At 46.7% G+C, this 23,992-nt stretch overlaps 1 protein-coding gene across 1 annotated transcript in view; it reads left to right on the forward strand.

Annotated features, from left to right (window-relative positions):
* Window positions 1–7,183: 7,183 nt before the first annotated feature.
* PLPPR4 (phospholipid phosphatase related 4) overlaps window positions 7,184–23,992 on the forward strand; it is a gene marked incomplete at its 5' end in the record, with an annotated part of 53,688 nt that continues 36,879 nt past the window's right edge. The window contains one exon of the mRNA XM_081948802.1: window positions 7,184–7,699. Within this exon, the coding sequence (XP_081804928.1) occupies window positions 7,184–7,699 (516 nt within the window). The remainder of the gene's footprint in view (window positions 7,700–23,992) is intronic.

The raw sequence follows: 23,992 nt of genomic DNA on the forward strand, positions 1-23,992 counted from the left end.
CAGCAACGATTAATGGAGTAAAATCCGTAGGGACTACTTTGCCTTTATAGCTGGTCACACAGTCAGCCAGATGTTTAGAAAGGATTTGGTACTTTTAACCACCTATTAAGTCCTTCCCAAGGGCCGGGCATAAACCCATGTTGTTGCTTGATGATATTAAGGATATTATTGCAGAATGTAATCAGTTCCAAATAAAGTTGCATTTTTGCAATTGTCTGGTGGTGGTTTTGTCAATGCCAGTGGTTTTCAAATAGTGCTCCAGATGTTTTGGGATTTCACCCAAGGTGCCTATTACTATTGGTATTAACTTTTCTTTCTTTTGCCTGTAAAGAGCTTCTATTTCTATTTGCAATTATTTGTATTTTATGTGTTTTTTCTCCAGTTCCTTTATTATTATTATGATTTATTGCACAGTTAGCCAGATCGTTAGACTGGATTTGGCATTTTTTATCCACCCGTTGAGTTTCACCAAAGAGCTGGGATAGATAATGCTATTATTGTTATAGTTGTTGTATTTTATTAAATTAATTAACAGCAGATTGGACTGGGATGGTTTCATGAATAAGCAAATGCGAGAACAGTTTTGAAGCATAATTCAGATTAACATTAAACGATCAAAATGGAAGATAAAAGAAAGAACAATCTATTCTGATTTTAAAATAAGTGTCAATTTAAGCATTAAAATATTCTTTTAAAAAGGTTAAAGTCATTCACTGAAATGTCTTTCTAAAAAAAGCTAGCACAAAATGGATAGGTGACAGCTTATCTACCCTGTCACCTCGTGGAAAGTTCAATGACCCCTTTAAAGATGCCACCAGATTTAATTCAGCACAGAATTTAAAGAGAACTGTGGAAGTACTGATCAGTAAGACATTGTAAAACAATTTGTATCAGGGAATTGTGAACAGAATCGAAGGAACCGAAACTCGTTTTTACATCCCCACATTATAAAATTGTCTTCCCAGAAAAAATATGACAGGTAGCTGCCAGAATATGGAAGAGATTTGCCATTGCATCCCAATTATTTTTCACTTCTCAGAGCAGCCTACACATCTTGGCTTCTCAGACTCTATCCCATCCAAATTCCAATCATTTCTTCTCATAAATCAAATTTAGCTAGGTGTTGTATTCAGAAATACATCAGAAGTATATCTCTCCAAAGAGCTGTTAAATTCTTCCTAAAACAAGTTTCCAGAATGAAATTCTTATAATAATTTTTCAGAAATACCATCCAAGAAGCTACAACATTTCACTCTAGAAAGAAAAGTGATGGGGAAATTGAAAGAATTATAGATGGAGGATACTACCATTTGGACCCCTGATAGAAATTCTGTAAATAAAGCAGATGTTTAGATGATCCAAGCTAGCACCCAAAGAGTGCATTCACACAACAAACTATCTGGTCAGTGTTTGGCTCACCATGCTGTTGACAAATCAAAATCATTGTTTAAATGATTGATAATGTACATTTTGTACATTGTTGCAAGTAACTTTGTTTTAATTGTACTCTAGTGTGAGTTTATTTCCTTGCTTATCATTAAACACCCATTTATTCCTTTAGGAAAATCTGGGAGGTGAGCACCTTACACACATCATGGCTGCGTATGCATTTTTGCTGTTTCCAGCATTTTCCAACACTGCTCTTCTGCAACAGAAAGTGTGTCATGATTAAAATGTTGGAATCATGCTTTGAATTTGAAGTCTCCTTTTTTAAAAACTTGCAGACCAAAATTTCAGATCATTATGTCAACCTTTTAATTTACCAGCTTAGATCAAGAATGTCAAAATGTGAGATTTAAATAATTCATTATTTTTTAAAAGATGTGCTATTCCAAGGTCAGTGCAATAATGACTTTTCTCCCTACCTTTCCGTAATCGTGCGCAACCTGTCCGAAGTTGCCAACTGGACGAAGCGGCAGGCGAAATGCAAAACTGCGGACCCTGTGATACAACAGGAATAACACAAAGAACAAGCAGAGTAAATAACAGAACTTAGAAGTCATTTCTGTTATTCTTATCTGCTTTCCTTGGGGTTGCTTTAGTTGCGGGCGAAGCTCATCCCTTGTGGACTCTCATCCTTCTGTTGGATGTTAAATAATACACAAGGTGAGTCTGTATGTTTGTTTCAAGTCTTCCAGATGGACCTTCGTCCAGGCCTTTCTTTTAACAGTTAGGAATAGACTAGAATAGCTACCCCATACATCCCTGCGACCAATTCACTCTCACAGGGAGGGACTCCTCCGGGTGCCGTCCACCAAGCAATGCCAACGGGCGGCGCTCAGGAGTAGGGCCTTCTCTGTGATGGGCCCAACCCTCTGGAATGACCTCCCCCCCGACATTAGAACCACCACCGACTTCCGCTCCTTCCGTAAGAAACTCAAGACCCACCTGTTCCAATTAGCTGGCCTAGCCCACTTATAGTCCCATTCTTATCCTCCTGGCAGTCATTTTAATTCTGGGGTAGTTTTTTAGGGGTAGATTTTAATGTTGCTTTTAATTTTAATTATTATTGTACAGTTTGTATGTCGCCTCCTCTATCTATATGTATCTATATGTATTTATATTGTGTTTTTATTATGACTGTACACCGCCCCGAGTCCCTTCTGGGAGAGGGTGCGGTTTATAAATTAAATAAAAGTTTAAAAAGTTAAAGTTCCCCCAAAACAAAACAAGATTGCAGAATGAAGGACTGTTTCACACATGCAGAGGCATTGCTGAATTCCTGGATTCCGAAAATGGGCTCTGAATGTAATAATAATAATAATAATAATAATAATAATAATAATAATAATAATAATAATAATAATAATAATAATAATAATAATAATAATAATAATAATAATAATAATAATAATTTTATTTGATTAGCCGCAACCCTCTCCCGAAGGACTCGGGGCGGCGTACAATCAAAATGGATAAAAATACACATAAGACAAACATATATACAAAAAGAACAGAGACATATACATATGTGCATGGAGGAGAGTTGACTTATAAGTGAAAGACAATTAAAAACACAATTAAAAACATAATTAAAAACACAATTTAAAATCCCCTTAAATAAAATTACTAAATTAAAACCCATCAGGAACGTTACGAAGTTATGGTTGAGCCAGGCCAGCTATTTGGAAAAGGTGGGTCTTGAGCTTAACACGGAAGGAGCGGAGGTCAGTAATGGTCCTAATATCCGGGGGGAGGTCATTCCACAGGGCTGGGCCCGCCACAGAGAAGGCTCTGCTCCTAGGTGCCGCCCCATGGCACTGTCTGGTGGACAGCACCTGGAGGAGTCCCTCTCTGTGCGAGTGGATGGGTCGTAGGGATGTATGGGGCAGAATACGATCCCGCAGGTAACTAGGTCCTGAGCCATGGAGCGCTTTAAAGATCGTAATCAAGACCTTGAAACGCACTCGATAGACCACAGGAAGCCAGTGCAGCTCGCGCAGGAGAGGTGTCACATGGGAGTACTTAGTACTCCCCATAATCACCCGCGCGGCCGCATTCTGGACCAACTGCAGTCTCCGAGTGCATTTCAAGGGAAGCCCCATGTAGAGAGCGTTACAGTAGTCCAGGTGAGACGTCACCAGCGCATGGGTGACTGTGCGTAGGGCGTCCCGGTCCAATAGGGGGCGCAATTGGCGCACCAGGCGAACCTGGTGGAACGCCCCCCTGGCCACGGCTGTCACATGTTCATCCATGGACAGCCTGGCATCCAGGAGGACGCCCAAATTGCGCGCCCGCTCCACGGGGGCGAGTTGAATGCCCCCAATGGCCAGAGATGGAATTATCTGGTTGAACCGAGGAGCCGGAACCCACAGCCACTCCGTCTTGGAAGGGTTGAGCCTGAGTCGGTTGTCATCCATCCAGACCCGTACGGCTTCCACACACCGGGACATCACTTCGACGGCCTCGTTGGGGTGGTTCAGGGTGGAAATGTACAGCTGAGTATCATCAGCGTACAGATGATATCCCACCCCGAAACCACGGATGATCTCACCCAGCGGCTTCATGTATGTGTTGAACAGGAGTGGCGAGAGGACCGACCCCTGTGGCACCCCACAAGTAAGGGGGCTTAGGGTCGACCTCTGCTCCCCTGCCAACACACGTTGCGTCCGGCCGGAGAGGTAGGAGCCGAACCACCGCAAAACGGTGCCCCGGACCCCCAACCCCTCCAGTCGGTGCAACAGGATACCATGGTCGATGGTATCAAAAGCCGCCGAGAGGTCTAATAGGACCAGGATAGAGGAACAACCCCTATCTCTGGCCCTCCAGAGATCATCTACCAACGCGACCAAGGCCGTCTCTGTGTATTCAAGTAGCTAGCAAAGTACTGCATTTCAGAAGTTGAGAGGAATTCTGAAGTCTCTTTTATCTTCTCCTCTCCAGTTGTTGTCTATTCCTACGCGTTCTTATGCCAATCCCACCTCTCTGAACCAGTCTCTGGGCCAATCCAAGCTGCACTATATATGATGCACTGTTGTGAAAAGGGTCTGGGCCGAAAAGCGTCAAAGGAGATGAAACTAGCCATTGTGATACTCTGAGACAGAATCCTTGCTTGTTATAGTACCTATTGCCTTTTGTGCCACCTGATGCCCAGGGCTTTTGAGAAGCTCCAAATTGAGAGGTCCTTGGTACTCTCTAAGTTTGCTTGTTTTCTTGCAGATGTTTCATTACCCACACTAGGTAACATCATCGGTGCTAGAGTAGGGTGTCGGGTTTGCTCTCAGTTTATTTTTTATTTTTTTAAAAAATGATTTTTTATGAAATACATTTATTAGTGTTTTATAAACTTCATGTTGTCTGGGTATTTAATTTGCTTAACAATACAAATTACATTCTTACTCTCTACTCCTTTTTTCCAACTATTGGTAAAATAAATTCCATGTTTGATAATATTCTATGGCTACTTTCTCCTTAATTTTCAATGTCACTCTATCCATTTCTACACAATCTAGTATCTTAACTACCATGTTTTCTCGAAACGACATGTCCTGATAATAAGGCCATGCCATATTTTTCCCATGGGCAAAAATATATGCCCTCCCCTGATAATAAGCCTCCTGGACAACCCCCCCTCCAGACAGGGAGAGCGCCGAACACCAACCTAGCGATTTCCCGAAGGTGCCAAGCCGCAGGAGCCGGGGCAAGGAGGGGGCAAAGGCTCTCACATTGCTTGCCGCCTTCGGGATAGCCCTAGGTTGTTGAGTGGCGCTGTGCCCAGCTAGAGCAGGGGGTTGCTGGGCGGCTGCTCTCGCAAGCAGCCGCCCGGCAACCCACCTTTCCAGCTGGGCAGAATGCCATTCACCGACCCAGTAATTTCCCAAAGGCGCTAAGCCACATGGTGCTCTGCCCGGCTGGAAAGGGAAGTTGCACGAGCACCTGTTCTGCCCCCAGCTCGCGTGCCTCCCAGCCTCACTATGCCCTGGGACAACTCTCCCTGCAGGGCCAGGGCGCTGCTGTGCTCCGAGCATAACCGGCTTCTAAATTCCAGAGATCCGCTGCCAAGTCTTCCGGCAGCAGCCGCTCTGGGACTACGTTCTATGGTTGTGGGCCGGCTGCTGTCTTCCAGAACAGGCGTTCATGCAACCTTCCTTTCCAGCCGGGCAGAGCGCCACGTGGCTTAGCGCCTTTGGGATATTACTGAGTCAGTGAGTGGTGCTCTGCCCGGCTAGAAAGGGGGGTTGCCGGGTGGCTGCTTGTGAGCGTGGTCACCTCATGGCTGCTGTGTAGTGCTGCTGTGACAGCGCAACACAGCCGTTTGCCCCTGAGGCTGTGCCCTGCTCTTCGGGCGCCTGCCCCCAAGGGAGCAGCCACCCGACAGCCCCAAACGAATAAGCTCCCCCCCCCGATAGTAAGGCCAAGGAACATTTGGGGGGGGGGGGTTCAAAAGAAAGTAAGACCCTGTCTTATTTTCAGGGAAACACGGTATTTTTTCATCTTCATTTTCCCAGTATTGTCATCAGTGCTAGAGTAAGGAGTGGGTTTTGCTGTCAGTTTACATTCCAGTGCCGTGATGGCAAACCTATGGCACACGTGCCAGCTGGCATGCAGAGCCCTCTTTGTGGGCATATGCGCCGTCGCCAGCTGCTCTTCTGGGTTCTGGTACGTGCATGCATGCCGGACAGCTGGTCCAATGTGCACACACGCCTGACCTGCTGACTGGCGCGCATGCGCACACTGGAACCCAGAAGAGAAGCTGGCTACTGCACGCATGTGCACCGGCCAGCTGCTCTCTTCTGGGTTCTGGCATGTGCGCTCCAATTTCGGTGCTCGGTGCCAAAAAGGTTAACCATCACTGTTTTAATGGCTTGCCCTGTCAGTGTTGGTGGGAGTGGCCTTTGAGGTTCCTTGGTTGGGCTCTTTGCGATTGATTTCTTTGGCAGTTTCTTGATTGGGGTATTGATTACTTGTCAGTTGGTTTGGTATTAAATCCTGGAGTTATAATCTATGCTCTTACGGGTGCTGATTGCTGGTGGAGAGGCGCTTGGGTCTTTTTGTTCCCCTTTTGGCTGGTTGATTGTTTCTTTTGCATAGTCCATGGATGTTAATGTCTATGTATCTATTGGCTAATTTGTCAGAGAGCCAGGTTTCTAAATTAGGTCCAAATTCTCCTCAGAGCGACCAGGAGGAAAGGTGACCACGACTGACCCAAAGCTATCCCGAGAGCGGTGCTTTCAATAGCCCAAAGTTACACACCATCTCCTCAACAACCCCCCCCCCCTCCTAATATATTTTTTCTTCTCGAAGGAAGGAAACGTACCTCATTGGGCGAACGGGCCCCGCCGTGCCCAATCAGAGGGTTGTGTCTGGAAAGGCAAACTATCGCAGTGATATTGCCGACATCCACGGCTCCCTTCTCCCCAAAAACGCGACCTGTGAAAAAGCTTTTCGCCACGCCCCCTTCCCCTCCCTCCCTCGCGAGCTGGCTGATTCCCCCATTTCTCGCCCCCCTCCCTTCCCTGACGTTCCGTAAATCTTCACCCAATAATGCGTTCAGACGAAAGAGGGAAGGGGTTAAGGGGGCTGCATCGCACTCCCCCCGCCGCTTCTTCTCGCTCGCCTGCCTCCTCCCCCCTCTCCCCCTCCTCCTCTTCTTCTCCTTCTCCTTCTTCCAGCTTTACCATCATGTAGACAGCCGGACCCCCTTCCCCTTTTCTCATGGAGCAGGTTCCTTGACGTCAGATCTATGAATATTGCACGAAAAAGCCGGCTTGCGAGAGCTACCACAGCGGCTCGATGTAAGCCGGGAGTCTATCCCGGCTTGGACCGCGGCGGCGGCGGGCAAGAGGAGGCTCTGATCGCCGCCGCTTTGGAGAAGGAGGAGAGCCGGCGGCTGGTGGCCGAGAGCGGGAGAGGAAGCCGGCCGTGCAGCGCTGGCGGCGGAGGCGAGCAAGGGGGCTTGTTGCTGCTGCTGCCGCCGAGAGAGGAAGACGTGCTGGGCTGCGCGCTCCTTCCCCGGCGAGAGGTAGCCCCGGGGGAATGTGACATCACCGCGCGGGTCTGGGGCAGCCGAGCGGGAAGGCTCCCCGGCAGCGTCCCGGCCTCTATGGCTAATGCGCTGCCGCCGCCCGCGGCCGCGCCGGCTCCCCACCTCGGCCCCGTGATCAGCATGTCTGCGAAGGAGAGGCCCACAAGCAAAGCCACTGCCGCCGTCACCACCAAGGAAAGCGTCACCCTGTTGCCTTGCTTTTATTTCGTGGAGGTGAGGCTGCTGGCGCGGCTCGGAGGGAGGGGAGGGGAGGTGGGGGACTGCCAGGGGCCTCTGATCGCGCTGGGGATGCCGCTGCACCCCGGCCCAAAAAGAGCAACCGTCCGTGGGAGCCCACTAGCGGGGCTGCGCGTCTGAGGCGCACGAAGCGCGCCTTAGCGCAACCGCGGCGAGGTTGAAGTGGTGGTGGTGGTGGTGGATGTCAGGATGGGTAGGCGCAGGTTGGAGGGGGGGGTGTCTTGTCCGACGTGCCCAGAGGGCATCGGCTGAGTGATTGTCTCCAGCCCTCGTCTTTGATTCAGAGGGAAGGGAGGGGAGATCATCTTCCCGAAATCTCCCCGCGGAGATTTGGAAGCTTGGCCCGTCCTCGTCCACCTGCCTTGGAAACTCCACCTCCCTCATTGAGGAGGGGGTTTGCAAACGGAGAGCTGGCAGCGCGATGAGATCAGGATCACGTGCACGCGGTATCATCCCAATGTGGCTTCAGACGAAAAGAGGGGAGGGTTGTGTTGTGCTTATGCCAAGCATGTATGATTAGCCAAAAAGAAAAAGGGAAATAAAAAGGATGGGACGTCAAATGAATTGGAGGTGGCATAATTGAAAGTAAATGATGCAGATACATCAACAACCAGGGTTGGGGGTCCTTTTTGACTTAGGCCTAGGATATTTGGGGATGCTTCAGATATTAGGGGTGTGCTGAGAGGGTGGTTGTGCTTTCTATAGGTGGTCAAAGCTACATGCATAGCTTCATCATAGCAAGCCAACCAAGTAAGGTGTAATTTTATAATTTATTTTGCCAAAGATCTACTGGGGCTTATGCACGTGTGTGTGAAAGATACCTTATTTCTGCTGCACAAGCATTCTCTTCCACTCTTCTGGTGAGGTAATGTACAGGCCCTTGCAGTGCAGGCAGACTAGGAATTCAGATATCCCTGTTTATTGAAAGAGCTCAGTAAGAGGTGGTCAGGATTGACACATGGAAGCCACTCAACCTATGCCTTCCTTTTCAAAGTAACTCACAGAGCAACTTAGGAAAAAGTTTCCCGCAAGCATTGACTATGTGCTGTCCCCGTGTGAGTCCCATCAATAGTGCAGGTTTGGGTATTCTTGCAAGAAGACATTTTCGGTGATAGTCAATAGCGGTTTCACATAGACAAGGATTAATAGATGGAAGCTGATCAAGGAGAGATTCAACCTAGAAATAAGGATAATTTTTCTGACAGTGAGAGCAATCAACCAATGGAACAGCTTGCCTTCGGAGATAGTGGGAGCTTCATCATTGGAGGCTTTCAAGAAGAGATTGGACTACCATTTGTTAGAAATGGTGTAAGTTCTCCAGCTTGGGCAGCGGGTTGGACTAAATGACCTACATGGTCCCCTCCAACTCTGTTACTCTTTGACCAATACTCTTGTCAGTGACCGTCAATATCTGAACCAGGGAGTGATTTGTATGTTTGTGAGTTTGAAACAAGGACCGTAGTAATAGCAGTGCTGAAGAAGGAAGGATGGAGAGGAGTTGGAAAGTGATACAGATTAAAAGGGTGTTTTGAAAATAAATCTATATAGCTGTGTTACTTTTTATGAATGTTCTGAAAAGTTACAAAGAACACCCTACTTGTAAGTACAGATGTATGTTTGTCTTAGTATATCTATCTGTTCATCCATGCATCCATATAGAAATTTCCAAGGTTCTTGATGTTTTCAAAGGGGAAATTGAGAGGAATGTATTTTCATTCCTTCTCCTCAATCTCTCTTTGATTCCTTACAAACAAGAAATAGAAACGGAATAATTAAGAATCTTCCTGTATTCCGCACTCATCCAAAGTCTGTTTTTACTTTCTTGAGAAGAACATATTTCTACATTATGACTATCATGCACTACCAAGGCTGAGGGGAACATCTGGAAACAGCTACTTGAAAGGAACTTTAAGGAAAGGTCTCTGGAAAGGTTGGTGCTTTGAATGTCTATGTCTGGAGCTCCAGTTTAATGGTCAGAATCTCACGATATAACTTAAAATTGCAATGTTGAGGGATTTCGACCCATCAGATGCATTCAGAGAGAAAAAAAAACCGTTCAAATAAGCAGAGCTTAGATAAGTGCAGTTCTTTCTTGGTTTTAGGATATTTTTCAAGAACTGATGCAACATGAGTATACAAACCAAGGTCTCTGGGCCCTGACACTTGACAGGAACTAAGTGATATGATGGACACATGGGAATTCAACAATGTGTAAAAGTGCCTATAATAGTTCTGTGTTCTCCTAAACAGCAGCACAGAAGTACACAGCACTGGGAAGTCATTTTCTGTATTTTGCTTCTTTAGGGAAGAAAACAGGAAGATCTGAGTTTGGCATGTTTAACATTGTCTTTCAAAATAATGTCCATTGAGGGATGTGGCACTCCAGCTGAACTGAAATTTGTCTAAAATGCCTTTTGACTTAATTTAACACACATTGTAATGCACTACATTGTATACATGGAAAGCAAATATTAAAATTTCACTCTATCGCGCAATGTAAAGAGAAAAAGAAACACATTTGCTGGCTGTTGTTTCACAAAAGGCAACTAGCTCAACAAGGCAGCCAACTAGGAAATTTTGGAGAGTGGAAAGTTGCAAAAGAAATATTTTTTTAAAGTGTGCTGAAGCTAGCACAATGCACAATTAAGAGTGACAAGAACGCAAGAATCCTCAAAATAATACAGAGTAGTCAACATTTTTTGTTTATAATTTTTAATAGTAAGTTTTACGAAGGACATAAACACTAACACAAACTAATAAATAGTAAGTAAAAGAAGGGGGGAAAAGAAGTGTGGAAAAAAGAATGAAAAGAAAGAAGCTTCCAATTTCCTTTGTAGCAAACATATTATTAAATGTAATAGGTACAAATACAAAAATCTCTTTTACTCTAAGATTATAAAAAGTTCACTTTTTCTATTATACAGTTATAAGTTCCTATTTTTCTATCATGAAAAAAGCCTGTAAGAGGTTACAGTCAACCATAAATGTAGATATTGTTTTTTCTCTCTGATTAAATAAATTAATTTAGCCATCTGTGCAAGTTCCATCATCTTCACCAACCATTCCTCCATCGCAGGCAAGTTTTGAGCATATAATAGTCTCATTGACGTTATCATATATAAAAAACTAGTTCCATGACTTTTTTCTACCGGTAGTTACCTGTCCATTAGTCCCAACAGAAAACACTCTGGTTTCATTTGTTCTTTAATCTTGAAAACCTTCTTAATTGATATATCTATTTTTCATCATTTTTGCATGATAAAATGTCCCTTCATACAATACAATACAATACAATACAATACAATACAATACAATACAATACAATACAATACAATACAATACAATACAATAGTAGAGTTGGAAGGGACCTTGGAGGTCTTCTAGTCCAACCCCCTGCCTAGGCAGGAAACCCTATACCGTTTCAGACAAATGGCTATCCAGCATCTTCTTAAAGACTTCCAGTGTTGGGGCATTCACAACTTCTGGAGGCAAGTTGTTCCACTGATTAATTCATGTTGTTCACATTTCCAGCAAGGATTCAAAATACCTTTACACATTCTACACAATTTCTCTGGTGACAAATACCAATGATACATCATTAGAAGACAACATTTTTTCATGTAGAAACAAATCACCCAACCTGCAAATTCTTCATGTTTAATACATGTATTGTTTATAATCTTTAAGGGGCTCAAACATCAGTGGGGGGTGGGGCATTTTTCACAAGGACTTTTTTATTTGGATTTCCGTAAACTACATTTTGATTCCAGACATTTATCACGCCTGGTTTTTTTTTAAAAAAACCTACTAGTTGTGAGGAAGAGGAGTCAACTAGAGTTTATTGATTTAATCAATTTATATTAGTGGCCCATCTCAACAATGACTAAAGTTCTATACCAGCGATGGCGAACCTTTTTTGGCTCACATGCCACAAGTGGGGGGAGCGCAGGGGGGTCGTGTGCGGGCGTGCCACACCCATAATGCAATGCGCGACCCCCCCAGTGTGCATGCGCACACAACAGGTGTGACCCTCCATTTTTACATGCTTTTTTCACCCTCCCCAGGCTCCTATAAAGCCTCTGGAGCCTGGGGAGGGCGAAAAAATGGCTTTTAAAAACAGTGAACCCCTGACAAATGGCTCCGCGTGCCACAGGTTCGCCATCACTGTTCTATACTGTTTTGAAAAAAAGTCTTCATGACTCTTTCCTATTCGCAGCCACTGTAAATTGAAAATCCTAATAAGTCATCGCCAAAGATGGAGTAAAGCTAACTTTTTCATGATACTTTTTGATTATCTTGTTTGTAAACCACCTAGAGTCACTTAGGTTTGTTAATCACCTAGAGAGGAGCGGTGTAGAAATTTGATAGGCTGATAAATAAAATAAGCTACTCAATTCTACATCGTCCTGAACGCATGGAGAAATTCTGAATATCCTTAAAGCAAAGCACACTTCATTCTAGAGCACTGCTGTGAATATGTATCTGTAGGAATCAATGTACCCAGGAATTCTTTCTTAGCAACCATACGTTTCATGTCCAACTGGCATTTTGTTGCTTTTCTCAAGGATTACTTTATTTGTTTTTTAGATTTCCTTAATTAAAATGAAATGGACAGTTTCCATATCGGAATTAGTCTCTAGTACCATTTTTTAATCTCAGAAGCTTGCAACATCCTTAGAACTCTAAATGGTGCAGGGTTATAACCTTACAGGTCTTTGCTTGGAGGTATAACCCACCAGCTTAGAAGAAAAGAGACAAAGGTGTTGTATTATCCTAGTGCAGGCAATTGATTTTTTCCAAGGGGCCAGATGAGAAAATGAGACTTTTGTGGAGGGCCAAACCAATCATACTGTGAAGGTGTGTAAGCATGCATAGGCTCACAAAAATAAAATAGCAGTCACCTTCAGAATAAAAGCAATACAATTGTATATTGCATGCGTGACATATACTTATTTATGTTTGATTTCTAATTTCCAGTTGATCTCACAGGGGCTGGACAGGGAGAGCCAAAGGGTCAGATGTCGCCCAGGGAAAAATAAGATGTCCAGGTCTGTCCTAGCAGCTAGAAAAATGACAAGCAGAAATATCAGCAGTTTGACATTTGATGAATGGGCATTTTGTGGTTGGTCACAGCTACTGTGACAACCGGTTTATAAATGCACAAATTCCTCTTCCCAGCCACCCACCTCAATGGTGGCCACTTTTAAAAGGGCCTATAACAGATATTCAACATTCTACATATGTCCACCAATCCCCAAAGGTATCCTATTCTTACTTTGCAACCTAATTGTGTTGCATATCTGTCCCCCTCCACACGCTTCTTTCTTTGCTTGGCAGGATTCTCTAAAGGCTTTTATACAAATCCAGAGTTGGAGGCTAGCCAGGAGAAATTCTCCATGTTGTCTCCCCTCCAAAGATCATCCGTAGTTTTATAGCCCCATTCTGATAACCTTCAATTAACAATAAGAGAGAAACACCCATTTTATTTAAGTGAATTTGCTTTCAAATTTTATGTCAAAGAACTGCAACAAACATACATTTTGCATATCCAGTCAGACTTTACTTGGACAATGAAGGAACCGTTCTTTAAGAGGGGAATGAAACTATTGTGAGCATAGAAAAACGTAAGAAATGTTTTGGTGTCAAGATGTGCATGCTGGGTAGCATGTCTGGCAGTGGTGGGCAATGTTCCCTCTAATTTTTTTTCAGTGTGTGCGGAAAAGTATAGTGTTTGAGCGGCACATTTTCATGCCTGAGCACCTGAATTTTTTTAGCCATAATTGCCATCAGAGCAGATGTTGGGGAGGGGGGACAAGGAGGTAAAGGGTCCCCTCCCTCTCCCTCAGACCCCCAGGAAGGAGGGAAGGGAAGGGAGGGGGAGGGAAAGGAAAGGAAATGGGAAAGAAGAAAAAGAAAGGAAAAGAGAAGAAAGGAAAAAGGAAAGGAAATGGAAAAGAAGGAAAGGAAAAAGGAAAGGAAATTGGAAAGAAGAAAGGAAAGGAAAAGAGAAAGGAAAGAAAAAAAGAAAGGAAAGGAAAAAGTGAAATTAGTGAATTAGCTAATTACATAGTGAAATTAACACCAACAGTAGCATCTCTGTCTAGTTGCATTTATCTTTAAGAAACAAAAAAAATCAAGCAGGGTGATAGATTGCAGAACGGCTTTCAGAAGTGTCTTATCTGAGCAATATGAAGACCTGTTCTTGAGCTTTACTTCAGGAAATCAGAAGAATAATCACTATGTAGTGAGCAGACTAACCCGATTAGTTCACTTCCAAAAACTACAGGAAAAACATGACATTATAAAAAACACACAAAAAAGTTCTGTTTTTTGGGCAGCAATCTGCTGTGCAAGTCACTCAGTACTGATTCATTAGCACTTCCTCAGTTATCCTGCATTAAAAAAAAGCTAGCAGAAAGCCCTAACATTAGCTGACTTAGACTAGCAACATCAAAAGGGCTCTGAAAAAAAAGTCCAGAGAGATGAGGATTCTGCTTCCATCATTAAAGAGAGCTGTCAATTTGCAATGATCAAAAACAAGATACCATTTATTTGGCCTCTGCACCAATCCATCCTCAAACTTTTGCCCCATATTCATGAGAAGTAGAAATCACAGGATGAAAGGTATGGAACTTGAGTTTATATATTAGATTTTTATCCCACCTTTATTACTTCATACTACATACATAATACTTGGGTATGGAGAAAGGAAGGGAAATGGAAAAGAAAGAAAGGGAAAAAGAAAGGAAAGGAGAAAGGAAAGCAAGAGAAAGGAAAGGAGAAGATAAAGGAAAGGAAAAGCAAAGGAAGATAGAAGAAGGACAGAAAGGGAAAAGGAAAGAGTGGAATGGTACTGCTCAAAAATCAAGTCTCAAGATCCTGTGGACCCCTTGGCTCAGGCAGTCCAGTTCCCCGCTGCTTCCCCCTCTGCAAAGCGAAGGGATCTCAGAACGGCTGCCTAGCCCAGAACAGGGCTTCAGACGCAATGCCTGAGAAGCCCCGGATGTGCAGGGAAACGCAGGCTACAACCAGCAAATCGCATTTTCCCAGGAACCAATGAAGCCCCAGAGGACCAATGAGAATTCTCCCTTCTGTAACGTCATCGGTCTCCGGGTAGAGTCTTCCTTGATTTGACCAATCACCAGATGGAGGAGAGAGTTCGGTGCAGAGAGAGGGGAGGGGGGATATTTTCAGTAATGTTTTAAGACGTTAAAAAACACTGCGCGCAGTTTGAAACTTGTGCGCGGTATTTTCTTGTTATATGCGCGGGCGCGCGGGCGCGCAGGCGCGCAGCTTAGAGGGAACAGTGGTGGTGGGTTCTGTATTCCGTTCCAACAGGTACGGTTGGAACGGCCCCGGCGTCACCCACATGAATGTGTGTGGTGCACGAATGCATCGTAGCTGCAAAAGACGCTTCCGTAAGCCTCTGCAATGCTCCAGCTGCTCGATGGAGTGTCGCGCAGGCGCTGTATGCACCATGCACATGTGCGGAAGCGTTAAAAGCTTTAAAACACGGTAAGGAGCTCGAGTGGGCGGGTGGGCCCTCCAGAGCACCATACTGGAACGGTACCCGGTGCTCCGGGCAGGCTCTGGTACACCCGTACTGGGGCGTACCCTCTGCAACCCACCACTGATGTCTGGATATTGGAGCTGTCTACCATGGAATATTGAAATATCTTCCTTATGTGGAAAACGTTTTGAGATCCTTCTCTGTTGTACATCTTTGGATACATGTCTTTTACTGAAAGATAGCAACAGCCTCTGTTCTCAGTCCTGCCTCTATTTAATCATACATACTGAAGAAATCATAGAAAAAAGAAATTAATTATTTGGGACCTGCTTTAATTAACTAATTATCCAGTATCATCACTCACATGGGCCTGGCAGCAAAAGTCACCCCACCCCACCCCCCAAAAATGCAAGGGAAAAAGCAAGAGAGGATCATAGCGTTAGGACAACTGGTCATAAAACACAACCTTTTAATTCTGCACAATATTTAACAATTGTGATGGTTGTGTGTCTGTGATCACCAACCTCCTAAGCACTTTAATCCAAAATTCTAAAACCTGTTGGGAGGTTTCATTGATCCATCCAAAATACAATCAGTCTATGTGGATTGCTTTCTTTTGGATAAGTCTGTAATCTGGATGAACGTGAGAAGATGTTTGAATGAGTTTTCTAGAACCACCCCCACCCCCAAGTTTCCTAACTGTCTGACTATGGTTGATGTGTTCAGGAAATTAGTGGCGTTCAAATAGTATTCCCATGAATTTTGGCATTCCATAAGAATGCAAAGTCTATGATAAGTACCACTGGCTACTCTAGCATACCAGCAGATCATTTTCATAAGACTGAAGACCAGTGTCTTCTTTTTCTTGGAGGTAAATGTGTCTATTTACTTAGAATTGACTTTAGATTCTGTTCCTAGAATTTAATGGGGAGCCCACCCTCAAATTTTTTTAGTGTTTTAGAGGAGCATATTGGATAATGTTCCTTTTTATTTTTCAAATTCTAGTTAAGTCATGGGCCCCTGGTTGACATACTCAAAATCCTGTACTAGTAATCTTACTATATTTGGCTATAGGAAAATGATAGATTTTTTCATCACTCCAATTCATGTTCCAGCTTTATCTATATCTGTGATGGCAAACCTATGGCACATGTGCCAGAGGTGGCATGCAGAGCCCTCTCTGTGGGCATGCATGCCGTTTCCAGCTGCACAACTGGTTTGCGGTGCACACATGCATAGCTGGTCTTTGTGGGTACTGGAAAATGCCCTGAAAACACCCCCCAAATATAGCCAAAAAGCATGCCCTTTTTCTGGTCTTTTTCAGCCAAAAAACATCTCCAAAAATGGTGCAAAAAACAGGCATGTGCACGCCGGCCACAGCTGGTCTTCGGGTTTCTGGTGGTGCAGTGCACACACATGCACCCACTTTCCAGTTTGGGCACTCGGTGCTGAAAAGGTTTGCCACCACTGATCTATACCTTTTCTCCTTTCCTCTTGAACAGTAGTTTTCTCCTTAAACCAACTTAATCTCTCATTTGAATGATGCCACTTCAAAAGCTCAGTGTGACAGATCCCGTCCCCCCATTTCATGTGCCACAAAAGGAAAGCACAGTGGTGGCCATGGATCAAGCCAGATGATGGTCATTGGAGTTGCCTTACAACACACACAGAAGGGTATCAATTCTGGAATTATAAATTGTATACTCGGTTTGAGTGAAAGTGAACAGCTTCATTTATCTCGTTTAGGGCTGTGCAAACAAAGGTGTGAGCTATAGCAAAATGCGCTATATATGTTTTGTGCAAACTATAGTTCCATGAGAGATTGGTGGTTTTCTGTTGAGACCATAAGGGTAATAATAATAATACGGGTAGTCCTTGACTTACAACGGTTCATTTAGTGACTGTTCAAAGTTACAATGGCAGTGAAAAAAGTGACGTATGACCGTTTTTCACAATCACAATCTGACAAGCAAAGTCAATGGGGAAGGCAGATTCACTTAACAACCGGGTTAATAACAACTGAGGCAATAAATGTTGTAAAATGCGGTAGAACTCACTTAAGAAATGTCTCAGCAACAGTTTTGGGCTCAATTTTTGTTGTAAGTTGACTACTACCTGAAATAATTATTTACTTTACTCAGTCTAATAATTTTCCTTCACTAGAGTTTTATCTATTGATCAGAGATTCTGCTGTCTGAGAAAACTTTGAAATTCCCCACCTAGCATGTGCCTAAAATTCTCTCTTCTTCAGTGTATGCATTTAGTGGAATGGATTCTCTCAAGTTAAGACTGAAGACTTCTGGAATTAAGAAAATTGAGGCGATTAGAGCTTCAGTTCTCTCTCATCCTATAAGCATCAAATTGGAACTACTTATAGGCTGGCTGTGTGTTAATTCTTGATTCAAGATGAATATCACCAACCATTAGAGGAGCAATTCATTCCAGTCAACCTTATACTTGGGGGTGGGATTGAAAATTTTTAGCAACCGGTTTTCTGCCCAGTTGCGGGATGGGCGTGGCCATGAGGGGCATGGCCTATTCGGCCTCCTGCACCACACCGGGAGGGGGGTATTTCACCCTCCCCAGGCTCCGAAGGCTTTCCCTGAGACTCCAGGAGGGCGAAAACAGCCTCCCCCAGGCTCCGGAGGCCCTCCAGAGGCTGGAAATGGGCCAGTTTCTGGACCTCCAGGAGGCCTGCTTTTTTGCCCTCCCAGAGCCTCGATGTGGGCCCTGCACTTAACCTGGCATGATGAATGGGCCATGTAGAGACTCCTAGGAAGGGAGGAGCGGGGTGGGAGGGGCCAGCCAGTCCTTCCAACTACCAGTTTGGAAAACCAGATGTAAAATTAGCATCCGGTTCACCTGAACCAATCCGAACCGGCTGAATCCCATCCCTGTTTATATTCGTGTCTAATTGTAATGCATGCCAGTTGTTATATGAAACATGTCTTATTCCAAGTCTCACATTCAGATCTAGTGGGATAGATGAAAATGGTCACTGAGAAGGAACTTGGCCATATCTACCTTGCCAGGAGGAAAATATCAACAAAAAGGATGGCATGGTTATTTGATCTGATGTCCTGAAATCAACTGGACCCACTTTTAAGTTACGTTCAAACAGTTAAGTTCTACCTGGACTATAAGCGAAGATTGCTAGTTTGCAAATTAGGGATTTGACCTTTATTTATAATTACTTTTGTACTGGCAGTTGAGGTGTCAAGAGATTTTCTCACCTGCTCGTAGCATTTCATCTGCTTTTGTCAGCTTTCGTGTGTGGCACAAGAGAGAAGGAAAAAAAGAGTTATGGCAGAGGGATGGGATCTGGGGAGGAACCAAGGGAGCTGTGTCATCTCTAATTCAGCAAAGTTAAACATTCAAATAAAGTATCCAGGTTACAGCCTGGCGATCTGGGCGTAGAAATATCTTTCTCATCTACAACTGAAGAATTAGCTCCATTGTTTCTGTTGCTATGAGTCAAGGAAAAAACCTTCCACGTTTCTTGGAAGTGAAATGCTGATGAGTCAAAGCAAGCATCTGAACTATATGCTTGGAAGCAAATTGGTATCTCGATTCTTCAATTTGAGCATGCGGCTGTGGTAGCAGTATCACAGAAGTTAAAGTGCGTGTGTGTGGGTGTGTACATGTGTGTGTGTGCACGTAATCAAATGAATTATTTCAGGAAATTAATTCAGAGCAAAGCAAGAAATCTATAGAAACCTTCTTCCAGCAAACCTAATACTATATACTACAGTGATGGCTAGCCTTTTTGTCGATGTGTGCGGAAAGCATGTGCCGGTGCACATGACCATAATGCAATGCACGCACGACAGCACCACCCACGCGCACCCCACCCCTGCGCATGCATGTGCAATGCCCCTGTATGCCCCTGTGCCTGCACACATGAGTCCCTCCCCCGCATGCATGTGCGACCCTCCGTCCTCCCCCTGCTCTCCCGTGAATGTGCACACGTATCCCTCATGCACCCTGCCCCCCCTGCACAGGCGCGGCAGAGACCCGAAAACCAGCTGGCCGACAGGAGGTCTGCATGCATGCGCGGTGGAGCTTAGCTGGGGCACGGCTTGCGTGCCCACAGAAAGGGCTCTGCATGCCACCTTTGGCACGCGGTTCATCATCACGGATATACTAGCCAGAATCCAGTTCCAGAGAGAGAAGGGAATGGACAGAACACAATTTAAACACTTTAAATTGTGTGGTCGGGAGAAACACCCTGCCTAGGAAATCAAACTAATCACCATCCCAGTATTGTTGACAAAGTCCTATTGGAGCCCTCAAAGTTCCACTGCGCCCGAGAATTTCTAGAGTTTGAGCAACTCTCTCCCTCATCCAAATATATTAATAACTTACGTCACAAATTTTAAAGTAGGCTCCAGTGAAAGCAGGAATTCTCTGAAATTAAAATTAAGCTTTGGGGCCATCGTCTTTTACTTTGCAGATTTAACATCCCAAATAGTTTCAATAAATTTATCAGGAAGATGTGGCCTAAGCAGTGGAGAAATTAAATAAAGCAAGCCTGAGGATGGGTGGTGGCCCTATATTACATACGTTTGATTCAGTGGTGGGTTTGCTTATCTTCACTACTGGTTTGCTGATCGCACGCCTGTTCTGTTCATGCGTGTGCATGTGCAATCCACTGCCCCTGCGAAAACCACCTGATTGGCGGGGCTTGTGCAGGCACCACACATGCGCAATTTTCCTTTTGCCATAAAAACAGGTATATTTATTTATTTATTTAATTTGACTTCTTAGTCGCCCCCTCTCCCCCCAGGGACTTGGGGCGACGTACAACAGCAACATCATAACAATATAATATGGAGGAGGTAGAAAATAAATAAATAAATTACAGTACTTTGAAACAATTAAAATCCCAATAACAGTTAAAATTTAAAATTAAAATTAACAATTAAAAATGCCCAAGAGGTGGAGAAGATCTAAATTTAAGCCAGGCCGGCTAGTCGGAACAGGTGGGTCTTCAATTTCATACGGAAGGAGCGGAGGTCAGTTGTTGTCCTAATATCTGGGGGGAGGTCATTCCAAAGTGTAGGGCCCATCACAGAGAAGGCCCTACTCCTGGGCGCCGCCCTCTGACACTCTCTGGAGGACGGCACCCGGAGAAGTCCCTCTCTGTGCGAGCGAATAGGTCGCAGGGATGTGTGGGGCAGGACGCGATCCCGCAAGTAACTAGGCCCTGTGCCATGGAGCGCTTTAAAGATGGTGACTAACACCTTGAAGCGCACCCGGTAGGCCACAGGAAGCCAGTGCAGCTCGTGCAGGAGAGGTGTTATATGGGAGAACCTCGTTCTCCCCATAATTACCCGCGCGGCTGCATTCTGGACCAACTGCAGTCTCCGGGCGCACCTCAAGGGGAGCCCCATGTAGAGAGCATTGCAGTAGTCCAGGCGAGACGTCACCAGTGCATGAGTGACTGTGCGCAGGGCCTCCCGGTCCAAAAGGGGTCGCAATTGGCGCACCAGGCGAACCTGGTGGAATGCCCCCCTCGCCACGGCTGCCACATGGTCCTCCATAGCCAGCCGGGCATCTAGGAGGACGCCCAAATTGCGCGCCTGTTCCACCGGGGCTAATTGCTCATCCCCGATGGCCAGAGATGGGATGTACTGGTTGAACCGGGAAGCCGGGAGCCACAGCCACTCTGTCTTGGAGGGGTTGAGCTTGAGCCTGTTGTCCCCCATCCAGACCCGCACGGCTTCCAGACACCGGGACATCACTTCGACGGCCTTGTTGGGGTGGTTTGGGGTGGAAATGTACAGCTGCGTGTCGTCAGCGTACAGATGGTATCCCACCCCAAAACCACGGATGATCTCGCCCAGCGGCTTCATATATGTGTTGAACAGGAGAGGCGAGAGGACCGACCCCTGTGGGACCCCACAAGTAAGGGGCCTCGGGGTCGACCTCTGCTCCCCTGCCAACACGCATTGCATCCGGCCAGAGAGGTAGGAGCGGAACCACAGCAACACGGTGCCTCCGACCCCTAACCCCTCCAGACGGCGCAATAGGATACCATGGTCGATGGTATCGAAAGCCGCCGAGAGGTCTAATAGGACAAGGATAGAGGAACAACCCCTATCCTTTGCCCTCCAGAGATCATCCACCAACACGACCAAGGCCGTCTCCGTGCTGTGGCCGGGTCGGAAGCCGGACTGGCGTGGGTCTAGATAATCAGATTCCTCCAGGTGACGCGGGAACTGCTGAGCCACCACACTCTCAACAACCTTCGCTAAAAAAGGAAGGTTGGAGACAGGACGATAATTTGCTAGCTCCTTTGCGTCCAGAGAAGGCTTCTTGAGCAGGGGCCTTACCACCGCCTCTTTCAAGGTGGCCGGTAAAAGGCCCTCACTCAACGAAGCGTTCACCAGTCCCAGTAGCCAGCCTCGTGAACCCTCCCAGGAAGCCAGTACAAGCCAGGAGGGACACGGGTCCAGTAAACATGTGGTGGCTCGCAGTCGCCCGCGTCACCTGGAGGAATCTGATTATCTAGACCCGCGCCAGTCCGGCTTCCGACCCGGCCACAGCACGGAGACGGCCTTGGTCGCGTTGGTGGATGATCTCTGGAGGGCAAAGGATAGGGGTTGTTCCTCTATCCTTGTCCTATTAGACCTCTCGGCGGCTTTCGATACCATCGACCATGGTATCCTATTGCACCATCTGGAGGGGTTAGGGTTCGGAGGCACCGTGTTGCGGTGGTTCCGCTCCTACCTCTCTGGCCGGATGCAATGCGTGTTGGCAGGGGAGCAGAGGTCGACCCCGAGGCCCCTTACTTGTGGGGTCCCACAGGGGTCGGTCCTCTCGCCTCTCCTGTTCAACACATATATGAAGCCGCTGGGCGAGATCATCCGTGGTTTTGGGGTGGGATACCATCTGTACGCTGACGACACGCAGCTGTACATTTCCACCCCAAACCACCCCAACAAGGCCGTCGAAGTGATGTCCCGGTGTCTGGAAGCCGTGCGGGTCTGGATGGGGGACAACAGGCTCAAGCTCAACCCCTCCAAGACAGAGTGGCTGTGGCTCCCGGCTTCCCGGTTCAACCAGTACATCCCATCTCTGGCCATCGGGGATGAGCAATTAGCCCCGGTGGAACAGGCGCGCAATTTGGGCATCCTCCTAGATGCCCGGCTGGCTATGGAGGACCATGTGGCAGCCGTGGCGAGGGGGGCATTCCACCAGGTTCGCCTGGTGCGCCAATTGCGACCCCTTTTGGACCGGGAGGCCCTGCGCACAGTCACTCATGCGCTGGTGACGTCTCGCCTGGACTACTGCAATGCTCTCTACATGGGGCTCGCAGTCGCCCGCACAACCTGTCCAAATCTTCGGTGACAACAGGGTCAAACTCCTCCCAGCGTGGTCTCTCAAGACTTGCCTCGGACGCCCCCCCTGGAGCACTGAAGGGGGTCCATCCCCTCCGGATCTGATCGATTTTATCCTGCAGGTATTCCCCAAATTCCTCTGCCCTGCCCTGCAATGGGGGATCCCGCTGCCTCTGTGACAGAAGGGAGCGGGTCACCCGAAACAGGGCGGCAGGGCGGTTCTCTGCGGACGCTATAAGGGTGGCACAATATCGACGTTTGGCCACTCTTATTGCCACAAGGTAGGTCCTTAAGTAGGCTCTTACCTGTGTTCGGTCAGATTCGGAGCGGGAGGATCTCCACTTGCTCTCTAGGCGTCTCCTGTGGCGTTTCATCACCCTAAGCTCCCCGTTAAACCAGGGAGCCTGGGTCGATCGATGCCATCGGAGAGGCCGCAAAGGCGCAACCCGGTCTAAGGCTCAGGCAGCCGCACTATTCCATGCAGCTACTAGGTCCTCTGCCCGGGAGCGGGACAGGTCTGCAGGAGGTGGCCCAAGCTCCGCCTGGAACCTATCTGGTTCCATCAGACGCCTGGGGCGGAACCATCTGGGAGAATCTGGCTCCGCCTCCCCGCAGCGGGGGGTAGCGCCAGGGAAGTCCAGCTGGAGAAGTGAGTGATCTGACCATGACAGGGGCTTGATGACTAAATCCCCTATTCCCAGATCACTCGTCCACTGGTCGGAGACAAACACAAGGTCTAGTGTGTGGCCTCTCTCGTGTGTGGGGTCCCGAATTACTTGAGTCAGATCCATGGCTGTCATGGAAGCCATGAATTCCCGGGCTACCTCGGATGCTTCTCCCGTCGACGGCAGGTTGAAGTCCCCCATCACTAATAGCTTGGGGGTCCCAACCGCCATCTCAGCGATCCGCTCGAGGAGTCCGGGCAGGGCCGTTGATGTATAGCGGGGAGCCAAGTATACTATCAACAGACCCAACTGTCTCCCTGGGCCCCATCTCACGCCCAGAGACTCACACCCAGATATCTGCGACACAGTGAATTCTCTCGGCGCCAGATCCTCCCGAATGATTATCGCTACCCCACCACCCCTACCCTGGGCTCGTGGCTGGTGGAATACGCGGTAACCTGGAGGGCACATTTCCCTGAGGGGCAACCCCCCCTCCGGGCCCAACCAGGTTTCCGTTATTCCTGCGAGGTCCGGCTCCCCCTCTGTGATCAAGTCACTGATGAGGGGGGCCTTGTTAACCACGGACCTCGCGTTACACAGCATCAGCCTAAGGCCCTGGCTCTGCCGATCCTGTCCACCTAGACTGCGGGGGTTGGTGCACATGACCGGGCGTGTCCAGCAGCCCCGGTCTCCCAACCGACTTTACGTACTTCTAATGTCCTCGCGCCCGCCCCTCCCTACGACCGTCGCT

The sequence above is a fragment of the Natrix helvetica genome (genome assembly GCF_964273705.1).
Source record: "Natrix helvetica genome assembly, chromosome: 3".
Taxonomy (NCBI): domain Eukaryota; kingdom Metazoa; phylum Chordata; class Lepidosauria; order Squamata; family Natricidae; genus Natrix; species Natrix helvetica.